Source organism: Crinia signifera, chromosome 3 (assembly GCF_055691185.1).
Source record: "Crinia signifera chromosome 3, ASM5569118v1, whole genome shotgun sequence".
Classification (NCBI taxonomy): Eukaryota; Metazoa; Chordata; class Amphibia; order Anura; family Myobatrachidae; genus Crinia; species Crinia signifera.
Genome location: NC_139219.1, coordinates 171,799,427 through 171,816,682, shown reverse-complemented (window position 1 = coordinate 171,816,682; position 17,256 = coordinate 171,799,427). Strand labels below are relative to the sequence as shown.

The following is a 17,256-nucleotide window of genomic DNA, read 5'->3' as shown; positions in this document are numbered from 1 at the left end:
AACTTAAAATGTCCTAGAACTATCTGCAGTAGCGTTGACTCTGAGCCCGCTGCTGCGCCGCCGCCCCTCGTCACGATGCGGCGCCTCCCCCCACTAACATGATGCAGCAGTTCCTAAGCCCGCTGCCTCCTGGCTGACAGCCCCGCATGTCATTGCAGCTGCACCTGGCCATCACCATTGCGGGTGGGGGGAGCTGAGGGGGCTGGGGCTGTCCACATGTAGTTGGATGATGGATCCGTCCTGGCCTGCATGCTGCCTGTGCCACAGTACGAGTAAGTATCCTGCTACTGTAGGTGGGCCTGTGTGCTCAAAATGGCAGGGACGATTTCTGGTTCCAGTCCAGCCCTGATCTCCCCCCTTCCCCTTGCTGTGGCCCCATGACTTAAGGTGCCCATACACGTACCAATTACCCGGTACTTTTTGTGCTAAAATAGCATCGCATCCCATGCACAACGCATGCACAACGATGCTATTTTAGCACAAAAAGTACTGGGTAATTGGTACGTGTATGGGCACCTTTACGTTTAGGCGCCAGGTGCTCTATGCAGGCAGTCCACGGCACCCAGAGGAGGACATGATGGAGCTGGAGGAGGACCTGAAGGCCCGTCAGACTCCGGAGTGACAGGAGCAGCAGCACGAGACAGCACTTGCTCCCGCTGCTGGGTGCTTGCTGATTGAATGTATGGTCGTTGGCAGCTGCAGAGTAAATGTGGAGCCAAACAGATGCTTCCAAAATGGTATTGCATGATGGATAAGTACATACCTGTGTTTCTCAGAATTAAGTACACCATTTATGCTGCAGCCCCAAAACTTGCACGTAACCTCCACCATGCTTCACAGTTGCCTGCAGACACTATTATACCGCTCTCCATCCATCAGTGAACAATCTGTCATCTGTAAAGCTGGGCACACACCTACAGATTTCTCTGTCCAATTTATCTGGTGAGAAAAAAAATCTGGTAATGTATGGGAGAATAATGTATGGGGTCACTACAATGCCCATTAGGCAGGGCAGCAGGGAGTCAACGAGGTGGCCACGGATGTAGCAATAACTTCCAGGCTACATGTGTGACAGTTATGTAGAGGCAGCAGGGCCTGTGCGGGCGCCTACTGAGTACTGACTCTTCTGTCACTTGTTACATAGATATAGGTCGGGGACCAGGCTCCAGCAGCAGCAGCAGCAGAACAGACTGGTGGCAGAGAAGCGGCATGCTCATACAGCTGTACTGAGTCCTGCCCCCGGGGGCTCCGCCTCCCTCCCGCACGGCAGCTGCTGCCCGTGCTCCTCACCCTACACACAGCAGAGTGCAGCGCAGGGTCCCTGGCGCGGTGACAGTGACAGTCAGACACACGGGAGAGAGGCAGCTGCTCTGTACCTTCTTTTTGGTCACTACAGGAGGGGGCAGTGTGCAGTACCGGGACAGTGACGCCGCATGCAGTGAGCGGGCGCCGGCAGGCACATGCCACCCTGGTCGCTGCTCACTGACTGGGCGCCTGGCAGAAGGCAGGGTATGTGTGAGAGCGAGTGAGTGACCCGCAGACGGGGCAGCGCCGCCTCCTGCCATAGCCACCTCCCCGCACTCACTGTCACCGGGCTGCTGCTGTCTTTTTAAACTCCCCGCAAACTCCAGGCTCCTGCTGCTGCCGGCAGGCTCAGAGCTGTTACCCGGCTCTCCTTCTTTGACACCGTCCTGGAAGTGCTGCGGGAGGGTCGCTGCCATTAGTCAGACCTGCCACCGCCGCCGCTGCTGCAGGTGACTATGGAGAAGGAGAAGAAGAGCAGCAGCTTTCGGCGGCTGGGGAGGTTATTCAAGAGCCGAGCTGTCGAGCACGAGAAAGGGGACAGCGAGGGACTGCCAGGTGCCGGCCATGGCGGAGGGGAGCAGCCCGGGGATAGACCCTTCCCTAGTGAGCAGCCCGCACCCGGGGAACAGCCCGCACAGGGCACCTTTATACCAGAAAGCAAAAGGAAGCCATTTGGTAGCTGGAGACTAAAAAGGAAAAGTTTGCCGTCTGTGTCTACATCGCCCCCGTCATCTCCCGGCCGCTCCGACTCCAGCGACAGGTAAGTGGCCGGCCCTGTATGGCTGCAGCCAGCCCCCCTGTGTGTGTGTGTGTGTGTGTGCCGCGCACCTGGCTGCTGGTGTGGCTGTATTGCTGCTGTATGCTTAGGCAGCACCTTCTGTTATGTGGTTCCCCCAGGCGCTGTCACTCAGCACCTTCCCTGCAGTGGGGAGTAGTGCCCATACTGTGTACATCTCAGCCACTATTTGCATTTGACAGTGAAACATGAGCAGCAACATTGATGCATCCTGGTACTGTCACTCCCATGGCTTTTACATGTCATCTATTCAGGAGCTGATAGTTTAGTGGAAGAATTGCGCAGTTCTGTACTGCTAATGTAATATTAAGCAATAGCAGTGGTTTCCAATTTCAGTCCTCAGTTGTGCCCTTCACAGTTTGTGAAGCTGGGGACACATTGGGCATATCGTCATGATATGGAAAATATCGTTATCGTTGATGATATCTTCCAGTGTGTACAGTCAATATCGTTAACAATGTGTCTGGCCACCCATCGTTGACATGTTGTCTGTACATGCAGCTCAATCTGACAATATCAGCGACTGCAAGTGTGGAGCTGGGGTGGGCGACATCACTGATATTGGCCAGTGTGTAGGTCAATATCGCTATGCTTAGCACCTCCAATATAGTTAACTACGGCTCATCACACACTAGAGCCGCTATGGCCAAACTGTGGCCCTCCAGCTGTTGTGAACCTACACATCCCAGCATGCCTTGCCATCATTTCAGCATTCCCTAATAGTAAAACTGTGGCAAGGCATGATGGGACTTGTAGTTTCACAACAGCTGGAGGGCCATAGTTTGGACATGCCTTCACTAGAGTATTAGATATTTTTTTCTTGGCACCCCATACAAGTATTCAATAAAGTAAACTGTGTCATCAGTAGAGTAATGGTGTGTACACAATTGTACGATGTGCATGAGATTTTGACTATATAGTCAAAATCGCATTGGGATCACATGCAGATTGCATGGGTTTTAACCCTTGCGATCCCGATGCGATGCCGATGCGCGCTCCTGTATCGCAGGCAGAAAGCCTTGGCTGCATAGACTATATAGTGCAGATCTGCACTATATAGTCAAAATTGTATGCAGATTGCATGCTGCCATGCGATGTGATCCCGATGCGATGTGATCGCAAGCCAAATCGATAGTGTGTACACAACATTAGTTTAGTGGTGAGGGACAGGAGTCACCTCTGTTTGTGAAAATATTTTGGGAAGCTACAAGCACTGGTTTTGCAAACTATACTGACCAATATGAATTACTCCTGGACCACCAACCCAGGCACCCATGCAAGTGTTCTAATGTTCTAAGTGTTCTAATGTGCCCCAGGGTGCCACAGCACACAGTTTGTGAACAACTTGTCTAGTGTGTACTCTGCATAAGGCTATCCATACTTGAGCACAAGGGGCTGAATCAAAATGATTCAAGCATTAATTAAGTCAACCACAGATATCCTTAAATCCTGTACTGTTCGAAAATGTCTGCTTGTGCAAGTCAACACAATGCTGTGGTAGTATGAATAATATTGTGTCCAAACATCTACAGAGTGTTGGTTCATATGGACTTTGGGTTGTTGCTTGCTTGAGTCAGTGCATGAAATTAGGTACTTGTGTATTATCACGGTGCCCGATTCTACTACGTACGCAAACGTAGTGAAATCGCATCGCATGCAATTATTGTATGGCATGCGATGCGATGAGATGCGATTTACCAGTTATAATGGCATTTAGGGGGGAAATTTACTAAAGGAAATTTGTAAAAAAAATAGGTGTATTTGTATCCAGAAATACACTTATTTTTGACATTTACTATCCCGAAAATACGGCAATTCGTATTCGTATTGATAGCACATCAAGACAAATACGAATTGCCGTATTTTCGGGATAGTAAATGTCAAAAATAAGTGTATTTCTGGATACAAATACACCTATTTTTTTTACAAATTTCCTTTAGTAAATTTCCCCCTTAATGTACTATACCATTAAATGACATATAGGGGGAAATTTACTAAAGGAAATTTGTAAAAAATAGGTGTATTTGTATCCAGAAATACACTTATTTTTGACATTTACTATCCCAAAAATATGGCAATTCGTATTCGTATTGATAGCACATCAATACGAATTGCCGTATTTTCGGGATAGTAAATGTCATAAATAAGTGTATTTCTGGATACAAATACACCTATTTTTTTTACAAATTTCCTGTAGTAAATTTCCCCCAAAATGTAACATATTTACACCCCCCCCCCCCCCCCCCCCAGTATCCACGTCATCCCGAAGCGTGGCGAGTGCAGCGGAACGCGTCCACCCGACCTTTTCATACCTCCACTATCCACGTCGGCATGGAGTTTATTTTATATAGTGCGGCGAGCGTAGCGAGCCACCGAGCCCGAAGCGTGGCGAGCGCAGCGAGCCCCGCTCACCATGCTTCGGGCTCGCCACACTATGTAAAATCAACTCCACGCCGACGTGGATAGTGCGGGTATGAAAAGGTTACCCGGACGCGTTCTGCCGCCCTTCGCGGGGCTCCCTGCGCTCGCCGCGCTTCGGGATGACGTGGATAGTGGGGGGGTGGGCCTAAATAAATGACATATGTAATTTAATTGTATAGCACATGAAATGCCATTATTATATGTCCAATCGGAACCGATATCTGATCGCATCGTATGCCATACAATAATGGTATGCGATGCGATTTTTTATCTGACCCGATTTTTGTAATGTATTCACTGACAGAGAGCAGGGCATACATTACATAGGAAAATCGCATTGCATCGCATGCCATACAATAATGGTATGCAATTCGATTTCACTACCCTGAATAGCCCTCTATGCAAATGCCGTCTGCCAGCTAAAACCCCATTCACACCACATGTCTTTAAACGGTAATTCAGTGCACTTTCTGTCAGTGCCAGATTGGGAATTGAATCCAGCCCGGGAGAGTCTGCAGCAGACTCAAGTTTTAAAGACCTCAAGCATGCGTATGCATGCAGGCAGCAGCAGTAGGGAGAATGGAGCCTGTGAGCAGTCACTCACGAGCTCCGTAAAGGCCCCTGGGAGGTGCTGTGCACTGTCGCGCATCTGCAGCAGCCCTCCCACGGCCATTTTGGATTTGGGCAAAGTGCAGCGGCTGCTACCCACAGCCAGCCCAGGGGGGAGCGCGGCCAGCCCGGTTTTAAGGAGTTTTGGGCCGGCCCACCGGGAAATGTCCCAGATTCCCGGTGGGCCAATCCACCCCTGATTTCTTTCCTTAAATGGTATTTCAATGCAGTTTTTGTTCCTTCACAACACTGAACCTGTTTTAACCCATAGAAAACCGTGGATGAAAAAAAATGGGTCTGAAACGGGTAGGACCCTGCTTTATTACCATTTAGAAATACCAGTTCAATAGAACCAGTAAATTCATTCTGCACCTTTCAGACTGCACAAATTACCATTTAAAAATGGTACAAAAAACAGCAAAATAACGGGTAAAAAGTGCAGACCGAAAGGTGCCATGCTTGGATCAGTCAGTGATCATGAGATGTTTATAATGAAGCAAGCCCTCTCACATAACTTTGTACCACCTTGGTAGAAAGGGGTGTTATACATAGACTATTTGGTGAAGGCAGTGATGACCAGAATACAAATAGTGTAAAGTGCAGAAGTGAAAGCAGATGACCTGGTAATGAAGGCTTGCCCTCAGTGGCAGAAAGACATCCGCCCTGGTGCCCACAGATGATATGCAGCCTATTGCAGTGTTGGCACACTCATTCATTTAGAAGTAATAGTGCACAGCTAACTTCTGTAATTGCTATGCCAATAAAAGGTTTTATGTAAACAGAATATGTGCCATTCACAGCTACGTGGTTTTCTATATAAACAAAGGTTATTTACCGATAGCACATCTATTGTGTAGAGTGTGTTATTTAAATATTGCAATACACGTTGATCATCCTCTACTTTCAGTTATAAGTAGTTTATTTTATTAGGTAATGTAGGTAAAGTATGAAAAAAGTAAAAGAAAGAAAAATATCTCCATAGTGTTCATTCTAGCACCCGCCATCTTTGAAAACCCCTGCAGTTTCGCTTCCCTGCCCGGGGTGTTGCTGTCTGCTGTAGTTCTTCTAGCACTGTGTGGTCTGTATATCAGCACTGATATGCAAACCAGACCTGTGCTAGAAACACCAAAGCAGACAGCGGCACCCCAGGCAGGGAAGAGGAACTGCATGGGTTTTCAAAGATGGCGGGTGCTAGAATGAACACTCCCAAAACACGTCAACCTTTTCATGCGTCAAACTTTTGCTCATGATGACTTTTTGTCAATGTCAACCTTGTCCATGTCGATCTTTTGGTGTCAACCAATTGGCTGTCAACCTAAGCATTGTCTGTCAGCCATGTGGATACCACACCAGAGATGAATTACGGCAATCCCCTGAACCTGTGACGGTCACGTCGGTAGAATGGAAATATTAAAAATAACCATCTCCTTATCCAGATTGCTTTAGAAATTGAGCATTTTTAACATGGTTAATTTGGCCAATCCCCCTGATAGATCACCAATCATTGATGACCACCAACCATATCAGCCGATGTATTGTTTCCTTTTGCTATATTTGTTTTCATTTGTTTAACCTTGTGTTTAGAAACACTTGACAGGAGGCCAGTGGAAATGTGGGCTTTAAATGTGAAAGCCAAAATATTCCAGGCTCTGCAATGCGGGACCATCTCCCTACATTGACCTGTGCCACTGTGTTGCTCTATGTATTTACCCCCTTGTGTGATACACATCAAATGGTGCAGGGTGTTGTACAGCCCCTGCATGACCCTGTCAGCTGTTGCACTCGGGCATAGTGCATGGGGGCAGCACAGATGGAATGGTCCAGATTCCAGGATGCTGGACATGTTCTCTACATCAACTTTTGTGTATAGGACAATAGGGAGATGTGCATTCAAAGCTTCATACTGGCTGAGGTCCCTGCAGGTAGCTGGTCTGGTCCAACTTTTCGGAGGCTGGACCATTCGGTCTTCCACCTAAATAGAATGTGTTCTGTTCATTCTGCTATTACTTGTAGATTTTGCTCAGTGAATGTGCTAATCTCAATGGCGTTTTTATGTCTGTTTTCTTTACTCAGGTTCATTTTTGCTAGAATTAGTTCACACATTTTTAGTATAAGTATAGTAATTACATCTTCATCATATAGGAAAGCAGCTGCAGTTAATAATTTGGAATAGTTTAAGATGTACATATATGTGCAAAGGCAAGCATGTGTATCATATTGCGTGTTTGGTTTTATTTGGACAGATACATAACTAATGTTGAGGAATAAGAAAATAGCCTATAACTATGTCTGTCATCAATAGTACTTATGTTATAATTATAAAAAATAATCAGACTTCTGAGAAGCAGTGTAATATTGGATTATATGCGTCAATACATTTTTTAAGGTGATTACACAATTACTTTGTACTTCCATGCTGACATCACCTTATTGAGAAATTTTAGTAATTGAAGGCCTTAAAAGTTTTGCCTCCAAACAGTTATGTCTTTCCAGCACTTTTGTGTGTGATGCTAAGGGGGTTATTTGCCAAATCGTGTACAAAGATAAACTGGAGGGAAATAAAGTACCAACCAATCAGCAACTGTTCTTTTTCAAATAAAACCTGTAAAATGAGAGTCAAGGCCCCCATATACTAGTGAGAATTGTTCAGAGTTTACATGATTTAGTAAATCTTATGTGCAGTGAGGAGCAAGGCGCGGGGATGCAGAGAGGTGGCGGGCAGGGAAAGCCGAGCGGCAGGCAAACTTAAAAAACCCAAAAACATACAAATGAATGGGCAGCCAGTAATTGGCTGAGTGCTCAAATAGGAGGCCACTGACTGGCTGAGAGAGCTCTCAGCCAATCAGTGGCTTCCCATTAATTTGTATGTTTTTTTGTTTTTTTTTGCACCTTGGCTTTCAGCAACTGGCTTCCCCTGCCCTGCCCTTTGGTAGCAATAAGACTGTTTGAATATGATGCCACAAGCTGGGCACATACTTTACAGGTGCACTGTATACTGTAGCTCTCCATGTTATTTCTATCCCAACTTTGATAAATGCACCCCTAAAGATTATATTATTTAGTGACTTATTTGGCCCATTGGCTAAAGTGGTTACATTTAGTCAACCAAAGACAAATTCTGTTTCAGTGGACACTAATCGCTACACTATACTAATCAATACACAAGTATGTCTGAAAGGTACTTGTTTCCTAGCACGGCCACAAAGATCATGATCGTGGGCATCGTGAGGAAAAATCCCGCGATTTCCCCATAGGGAACAATGTTAAATGCCTCAATTTAGCCGCGATGCCCCCGATTTCCCATAGGAAACAATGTTAAATGGGTCAATTTACCCAAATCATCATAGGGAACAATGGTAAATGGCCCAGAAACCCCCCAAAACACCCCTGAACAGTGAAATGTCCCCCCAAAAGTATTTTATGCCACCCCACGATCAACGTGAACCCGAAGCGTGGCGAGCGCAGCGGTACGTGTCCTCTGACCTTTTCATACCCCCACTATCCACGTCGGCGTGGAGTTGAGAATATATAATGTGGCGAGCGCAGCGAGCCACCGAGCCCGAAGCGTGGCGAGCGGCGGCGGTACGCGTCCTGCGACCTTTTCATACCCCCACTATCCACATCGGCGTGGAGTTGAGAATAGAATAGTGTGGCGAGCGCAGCGAGCCACCGAGCCCGAAGCGTGGCGAGCGCACGCAGATACCTGTGAAGCCCACGAAGGGAAGCGTTTACCTGTGAAGGTATCCGCGTCCCCTCGCGGGGCGCGCTGCGCTCGCCACGCTTCGGGCTCGGTGGCTCGCTGCGCTCGCCACACTATTCTATTCTCAACTCCACGCCGACGTGGATAGTGGGGTTATGAAAAGGTCGGAGGACGCGTACCATCGCCGCTCGCCACGCTTCGGGTTCACGTTGATCGTGGGGTGGCGTAAAATACTTTTGGGGGGACTTTTCACTGTTCAGGGGTGTTTTGGGGGGGTTTCTGGGCCATTTACCATTGTTCCCTATGATGATTTGGGTAAATTGACCCATTTAACATTGTTTCCTATGGGAAATCGGGGGCATCGCAGCTAAATAGAGGCATTTAACATTGTTCCCTATGGGGAAATCGCGGGCATCGCGTCTGGACCATTTAAGCCTTTTTTAGCCGCATACGACGCGACCGACCCGATTTTGACTGTTTTCAATGCATTTCAATGGCAAAATCGGGGGCATCGCGTCGGTCGCGTCGTATACCACTAAAAATGACACCCGATGCCCGCGATTGTGGCCGTGCTAGGAAACAAGTACCGTCTGAAATGCTAAATTAGAATTTTAGGTAGTATAGTCATCCGCTTGTTAGTGCAGATATCTCTCTATGAAACATGTATTTTCTTTCAGCCTACACAGTGAGAAACTTTGGTCCCTCCATCCGGTTTTATTATGTTCTTTTTGGTGTGGATTGAAAGGTCTACAATGTCTAGGTATACAGCCAATTCGTCAACACCAAAAGATCGACATACAATAGGTTGGCACAGACAAAAGGTTGACATGCGATATGTTGGCACAGACAAAAGGTTGACATGCAATAGGTCAATGTGGTCAAAGGGTCGACACAAGCAAAAGGTCAACATGAGTTTTTCATGTTTTTTTGTGTCAATGAATCCCCACTTAGTGTAGCATGTACCCTCTGAGTCGTCCTATTGCATGTCAACCTTTTGGTGTCTACCTAGACACTGTAGACCAGGGATGGGAAACCTTCGGCCCGCCGACTGTTGTTGAACTACACTTCCCAGCATGCCTTGCAACAGTTGTAGCATGACACATAGCAAAACTGTAACAAGGCATGCTGGGATGTGTAGTTCCATAACAGCTGGAGAGCCGAAGGTTCCCCATCCCTGCTATAGACCTGTCAAACGCTTCCCATTCTTTCATTTATACGTAAAAATTTAGATTTATGATCTAGTAGAAATTTGTGCTTGGTAAAGTTTCTTTGCACATTTATTATTTATTTATAAACAGTTTCTTATATAGCGCACACATATTACGCAGTGCTTTACAGAGAGAATATTTGAACATTCACATCAGTCCCTGCCCCAGTGGAGCTTACAATCCATGTTCCCTACCACATGTACACGCGCACACAGACATTCTAGGGTTAATTTTGTTGGAAGCCAATTAACCTACCTGTATATCTTTGGATTGTGGGAGGAAACCGGAGTACCCAGAGGAAACCCACGCAAGTACAGGGAGAATATACAAACTCCACACAGTTTGGCCCATGGTGGGGATCGAACCCATGGCCTCATCACTGTGAGGCAGTAATGCTAACTGTTACACCGTCCGTGATGCCCCACATCAAAATATACTTTAATGGAGAGTGAGTGTAATACGGTTGCAATTGCTGATACGGTTGCAATGTTTGCCCTTGTTTCTATGGAACACCAAGGCAATTCAGTTGTTTTGTGTGCCCCATGCCTTCTGGAGAAATTGTTACTCTGTCCAGATGCCTATTAGTATTGAAATGCTGAAAAGCTGGGTTTAGCTGCGCATAGAGTCTAACCCTGGGGTAGCCAACCCTAGTCCTCGAGAGCTACCAACAGTGCATGTTTTGCAGGTCTCCTCACAGAGGGGTAGATTTATTAATAGTGCCGTACCGATCCTTATGGGCGCAGGTTCGCTTCACCACTTTATCGTGGTGAAGCTCCCCTGCAATTCGCCCAAATTTATCAATAGAGTGGGCTACGTTATGGGAGTGCGTTACCCCCTGCTGCCGGGGATACGCTGCCTCCCATAACAATGTGTGCTGCCGTCTGCCTGTCTTATCTGCGCATGCGCCGGATACTGTTTTCTCACAATACGTACCCGGTGCATGCGCAGTTTTCCATGTTAGCCTACGCTTGTTGGTCTCTGGGGGCTTCAGATTAAAACTACGCATGCGCCCGGCAATGTTCGCAGGGGATGCTGGGTACCCGGCGCATGCGCAGTTTTAATCTGAGGCCCCCGGAGACCAACAAGCGGCGGCTAACAGCACACAGGAGACCCGCTTCGCCAGAAAATTCTGGCGATATGCACTGGACTGCAAAGAAGGAGCGCGTGGCCCGGGGGAAGCTTCATAAATAAGGTATTAGCACGGAGCTCTGCAGAAACTAATCATACATGTTAACCCTCCTGCCCTGCACCGCCGCCGTTAAAGTACCCGCACAGCGGGTTTGATAGATGAGGGGAAGCGCTATCCCCTGCTTTAGCGCATGGGGATAGCGCATATGCCCCATAGCGCTGTGAGATAAATCTAACCCAGAATCACAAGTGAGCTAATTAGCTTCATCTGTGTATCTTTTAAAATGTGTCAGTGATTAATGAGTGCAGCTGTGCAGCAGCTAGGTTGTCTGGAAAATGTGAACTGTTGGTAGCTCTCGAGGGCTAGGGTTGGCTACCACTGGTCTAAGCTCACCTGGGGTTTGCACACATTTCTTATCACCCCTCAGGAAGCTCTAAGAAGAAATATATCTCCTGCAGGTTATTGGCTTTTGAAATGTTCCATTGGGTGCCAATTTGTTTAGAGGGATGGGAGTGTGCAAACAGTTCAATCACCCCTGAGTGTGGCATATGGGATCCACCTGAGCCGCCAGGTAAATGGACCTGAAATGACAGCTCTCATATCCCAAACACCTGTAGCGTTACTAGGCTGGAGATTTGGAAGTAGTGATGCTACCGTGAATGATGCAGCGCTGGATACGTTCCATATAGCTTTACTCACCACAGTGTGATCTGATGTACTATTGCCACAGGCATATGCACTAAAGGAGCAGCAGCTGTTAAAGTGTATTTAAAAAAACAAAGGAATAATATATATGTTCCTTTTGTTTTCTATAAACAGGGCATCTGGTAACTTGTTATGGTTTTCATGTATTTTATTAATATACAGAAAACAGATGCAAGAGTGTGTGTGTGTGCGTGTGTGACAGAGCAGGGGTGGCCAAACCTGTCCTCAAGATCTTCCAACAGTTCATGTTTTTCAGACAACCTGTGGATCTATAGAAGGAATGAATGCAGCATTTTTGAAAATGTGGAACATTGGTACATCTTGAGGACTGGTTTGGCCACCCCTGGCCTAGAAAGTGTAGTTTGAACACCATGGAAGTAGGCAGTTCCTCCATCAAGCTAGTCATTAAGTGGACATCCCAAGGACAAATTACCTGCATGGTTTCTGTCAGAGGTCTAGAATATGGTTGTATGCGAGAGACTGGCAATAGAAAGGAGGTTAGAGAGTATAAAATGTGATAGCACCTTATACCACCTTATAGCTGGAGATGTAAGGTTTATAAAGTGTTGAGATTGCCTAAAGAACAAAAAAAGGTCAGACTTGATGGGCCAAGTGGTTTTTATCTGCCATCATATTCTAGGTTTTTATATCTCAGGACTGCTATTTATTGGAGAGACATGCTCTGCAACCGTCTCCTAGCAACCCCAGCAGCAGCTTCAGCCAGCAGGCTGAATGTCCCCTTGCGCCCCCCCGTCCCCTGGTGTGGGCGGTCCTGGTCCTCACGCGAGTTGTCCCCATTGCGGCATTTTAGTGTGTCCATTACACAGCATGCCCTTCAGTTCCTGTCAGAACGCCCCCTACTTCAGAGAATAGATCAATGACAGTGAGTGAGACGGAGGCAGAGCCCCTGCTGTGTAGCTTAGTCTGATAGGACAGTGCCAGTACAGAGCATCCTGGGTCCAGACAGCTAACCCTGCCAGAGGGAGAGAGCCGAGCTGTCAATTACCGCCAAGACTTCCCTGCTAGATAGCGCCGCAGTGCAAAAGCCATTGCCACCATCACAGACCACAGCTATTAGCCTGCACACTGTGCAGACTTCATGTCTGCTTCAAAGAGACCTCAATACCCTCCACCATCCACTGCAGCTACAAAGATACTATAAGTACCTGCATCATACACCTGTGTACACCTGCTTTATGGATAAACCACTCAGAACAACATCTAGCTATCCGCTCCAGCACTCAGATTTGCTGCAAGTGTTGGTAATAAAACTGGACCAACGGTTTTCTGTCTAACATTATATACAACTCAGGGTCATGACTGAGAGCTGTCAGGATACCGGCGGCCTGTATACCGACACGGCATCCAGACAACCAGTGCTGGAACCCTGACATCAATTAGGATCCAGGCGCCAAAATCCTGACTACCGGAATACCAAATGGCAACTATGCTGGCAGCATTACCATAAGGCTGGGGAAGGTGGGTTTAAGTTTAGGCACTACTGGGGGACATAGGGTTAGGATTTAGGGGGTTAGTGGGGGGTAAAGGGGTTAGACACCTAAAAGGGAGGGTTAAGGTTACGCTGTGGGTCGAGGAACTTAGTTTTAAGTGACAGGGGGTGTGAGAGTAAACCTGGCCATACATTAGAGCAATTTTAGGGCTGAAGACACAATTTTGAAGGCTCGTAAGATACATAATAAATCCGCCCCATTGTGTGTGTTTTTGTGCACATTATGAGGTGCTTTGGTATGATTACAATCCAATGCGCAGGCCAGCGGGGTGTGAGGTGGATCTTATATTATGTGCTGCACACATGGCGGGAGATTCTCTAAAACTCGCTGCCCAGCTCCGCCCCCCTTCGCCGCCCATCGCAATCATAATTATCGCATATGTTCTAACATATGCAATAATTATAGCAAAGGACAGCTCTTGCGTTAAGAGCTGTCCTTTGCGGTGAGAGTCCCGGGTCCCAGCAGGTCCCGGCGGCTTCCCCCTCCCTCCCTCCCACACTCGGCACTGCTGCTGCTGTGCCGGGCTCTCCTCCTCCCTGCACCCAGAAGAGGATCAGTGCAGGGAGGAGGTCACAGGTCCGGGCAGCACAGCTCTGTGCAGCCCGGACACAGGTGAGGGGGCGATGCGGGGTGGCGGGGGTCCGTGCGGGGCGTCGGTGGGTTTGCGTTAGAAGCCCATTGGCTTCTATGGAGCATCGCCAGATTTTTCTGGTGATGCCCCCCGCCGCGGTAACCCGGCAGGGGATGCTTAGAGCATCCCGAAATGCGGTAAAAACCCAGATAAAGGGGTTTTTACAGCATTTTTACCTTAGAGAATCTCCCCCATGATCTGAAGAGGCTGCTAACGATCATTATGCTGGGAGTTGCAGATGTTCAATAGATCTTATGTGAAATTACACACATAAGATCTATTGTGCTGCCGAGGAGTTCAAGGGAAATTGTGTCTGAAATCTTAAAGATTCCAAATCGTCCTGATGTATGCCACCTTTTAGGATTGGGCACTAGTGTGGAGGGTTAGGGTAGGGTTGACAGATGGTGGCACTGTTTTGTCTGCTATCCACCAGTGAGCTCTGTATTATAATCACCAGAATGAAGGCAAACTGCATTCCTGCTAAGGAAGCAGGTGCCCCCAAGGCTGCTTGGATTCCAAGTGATTTCAGAATACCCCTATGATGGCCCTCATGGTAACCAATGACAAAGCTGTAGGGCAAATGTCATGAACCTGACTTATTTCATACATATTCTCATAACCTGTTCAGCGTTTTACCTCTTGTTCTGCAGGGTTCTCAGAGTTTCTTTCAGTTTTCAGTTTCCAAGCTTCATTGTAAAGCTAGGTACACATTAGGCAATAATGATATGCATGATAACAATATTGATACTGACATTTTTGTTCATATTGTTTAATGTGTATACACTATATTGGGTACTTGTTTCCTAGCATGGCGACCACGATTTTGATTGTATTGATCGGGTCGGAAATATGGCGTCGATCGCATCGCATGCCAACCAAATCGCATGCGATGCGATCGACGCAATCAATGCGATTTTTACATTGGAATCTATGTAAAATGGTCCCTGAGACTCAATTTTACATTGATTTCAATGTAAAAAGCCCCCAAACCCCCCATTTTAATAGCAACCCCCCCCCCTGATGGGTGAAATGGCCCTCCATTGTTAACGCCACCCCACTATTGACGCCAACCCGAAGCGTGGCGAGCGCAGCGAGCCGGCGAGGGGTGGCGGTACGCGTCCTCCGACCTTTTCATACCCCCACTATCCACGTCGGCGTGGAGTTGATATTATATAGTGTGGCGAGCGCAGCGAGCCACCGAGCCCAAAGCGTGGCGAGCGGACGCGCATAACTTCACAGGTATACGCGTCCCCTCGCCACGCTTCGGGCTCGGTGGCTCGCTGCGCTCGCCACACTATATAAAATCAACTCCACGCCGACGTGGATAGTGGGGGTATGAAAAGGTCGGAGGACGCGTACCGCCGCCCCTCGCCAGCTCGCTGCGCTCACCACGCTTCGGGTTGTCGTCAATAGTGGGGTGGCGTTAACAATGGGGGGGCATTAACCATACTTTATAACCATATACAATGAGAAATTCAACTGCTACAACAAGGGTGAGTAGAGTAATAAACAGGCGCAATTCTTGGAGCTGCCGGGTGGTACTCGTTTTCCTGGGTCCCTCACAAAACCCTTCACCGTCACCACAAAAACAAAGATACAAACGTGACCTCTCAGGCGCTCCACGTAAAGATAACCAGGGTTTCTCTCCCCAACACAGATCACATGAAAAGAGGAAATGAAGATACAATGGTGAAGCAAGTTTTGGCAAGCTTCCCTCCCCCTTTTAATGAATAAAAAATGCATGAATAAAACAATTTCATAAAAACACTTTCATAAAAACAAATCCACAAAAACTAATTCCAAACAGAAATGACAAAGTGCTGTGTGCAGTCACGGATTTATATATCCAAACGGGGACACGGATGAATAATTACCAGGTTTGTTGGGAACTGGTTGTTAGACAGTTCCTTTCAGCGCATGCAACACAATTTGACAGCGGTGTTGACACTGGGCTCCTGGCACCTGCTCCCCGGTCCTCCGTTCAACGTCTGCCACCAGCAATGATGTGTGAAATCGCCACAGTTCACCAACACGTTTCGTCCTATTAATAGGACTTTTTCAAGGTGTACTTGACCATAGGCACTGTTCACACCATTTGCAGGTAAAAATGCTTTTTAATCACAGGGCGTCATTATAATCCGTGTCAACGTCACGTTTCAACCCCTTAGGGCCGTTTTCAAGACAAGCCAGCAGGTTTCAGTGTGTCAGCAGAGCACGCCAAGCATCTTGCCACTTTTCACCCGATTCCTCGCATCGCCATCGCTATGGAGTGTACACATGGAGCTATATACGAAGAGATCTAAACATACCGCTTAGAAGTGCCCTCTAAAGGTGCCCATACACGGAGTGATCCTGCTTTTGTGGGAGCACATTGCAAAGCACAAAAAGTATATGCTGCACATACTTTTGAACTAGATCGCATCGCATCTAGTTCAAAATGCTGACTGCTTTAGCCAAATTGCATGCGTTTGGAAATGTGATGCGATCTAGTTGAAAATGCACAGAACTAATCGCTTTGTGTATGGGCACCTTAAGTCTGTTTGTTACTGAATTGAATACATTAATTAATTTGAATATTTATGATTTGCTATCTGCAGTAATTTGCCTATTTGAAAGGAAGGTATTTTTGTACATTAGCATGAAGAGACTAAATGGAAAAGAGTATTCACCTAAGTGAACAATACAGGCGCTGGTGGGGTGGGATGGGATGTTAAGCTACAGTAGCTGCTCACACACAGGGGAGGGTCAATCCCCCAAGAAAATGGAATAAAAGCAAAAAAACAAGATGGTGGTGGAGCGCTTACCTATGCAGAAATCACAACAAAAAAAACGTATGTATAACTGATCAATTGGGTATCACATATAAAATTTGAGTTTATTTAAAAAGCAACATTTAATGAGCAAATAATAATTTGGTAATTAATAAATAAAACATGATACAAATTCTCCTTATTAAAGGAACATATAGAATATATATAAATGCACAAATATAAAAAAATATTTTATGTTACTGGAATTGGAAATTTATACTTAGTGTCAGTGCCGCTTGTTCTTATTGGTGCTCCCTTCCGATGGTTAGACTTGGTCTCCCAATTTGTAATCCATATGGAAACTGGTATTGTGGGTGTCCATATACCTGACTGGAAACCCTGTAGCTTGCCCCTGATGGTATGGGGATCAGGTCTTCCTATATCCATGCAGGCAGGTCTCCAATATTGAGCGGGTGGTGGCGTCCCAGATT

The 17,256-nt window shown here is 46.9% G+C and overlaps 1 protein-coding gene across 1 annotated transcript in view; it reads left to right on the top strand.

The window, feature by feature from the left end:
• The first annotated feature begins 1,429 nt into the window (after positions 1-1,429).
• CRYBG1 (crystallin beta-gamma domain containing 1) overlaps positions 1,430-17,256 on the top strand; it is a 333,416-nt gene continuing 317,589 nt past the window's right edge. The window contains exon 1 of the mRNA XM_083176952.1: positions 1,430-2,065. Within this exon, the coding sequence (XP_083033078.1) occupies positions 1,761-2,065 (305 nt within the window). The 5' untranslated portion in view covers positions 1,430-1,760. The remainder of the gene's footprint in view (positions 2,066-17,256) is intronic.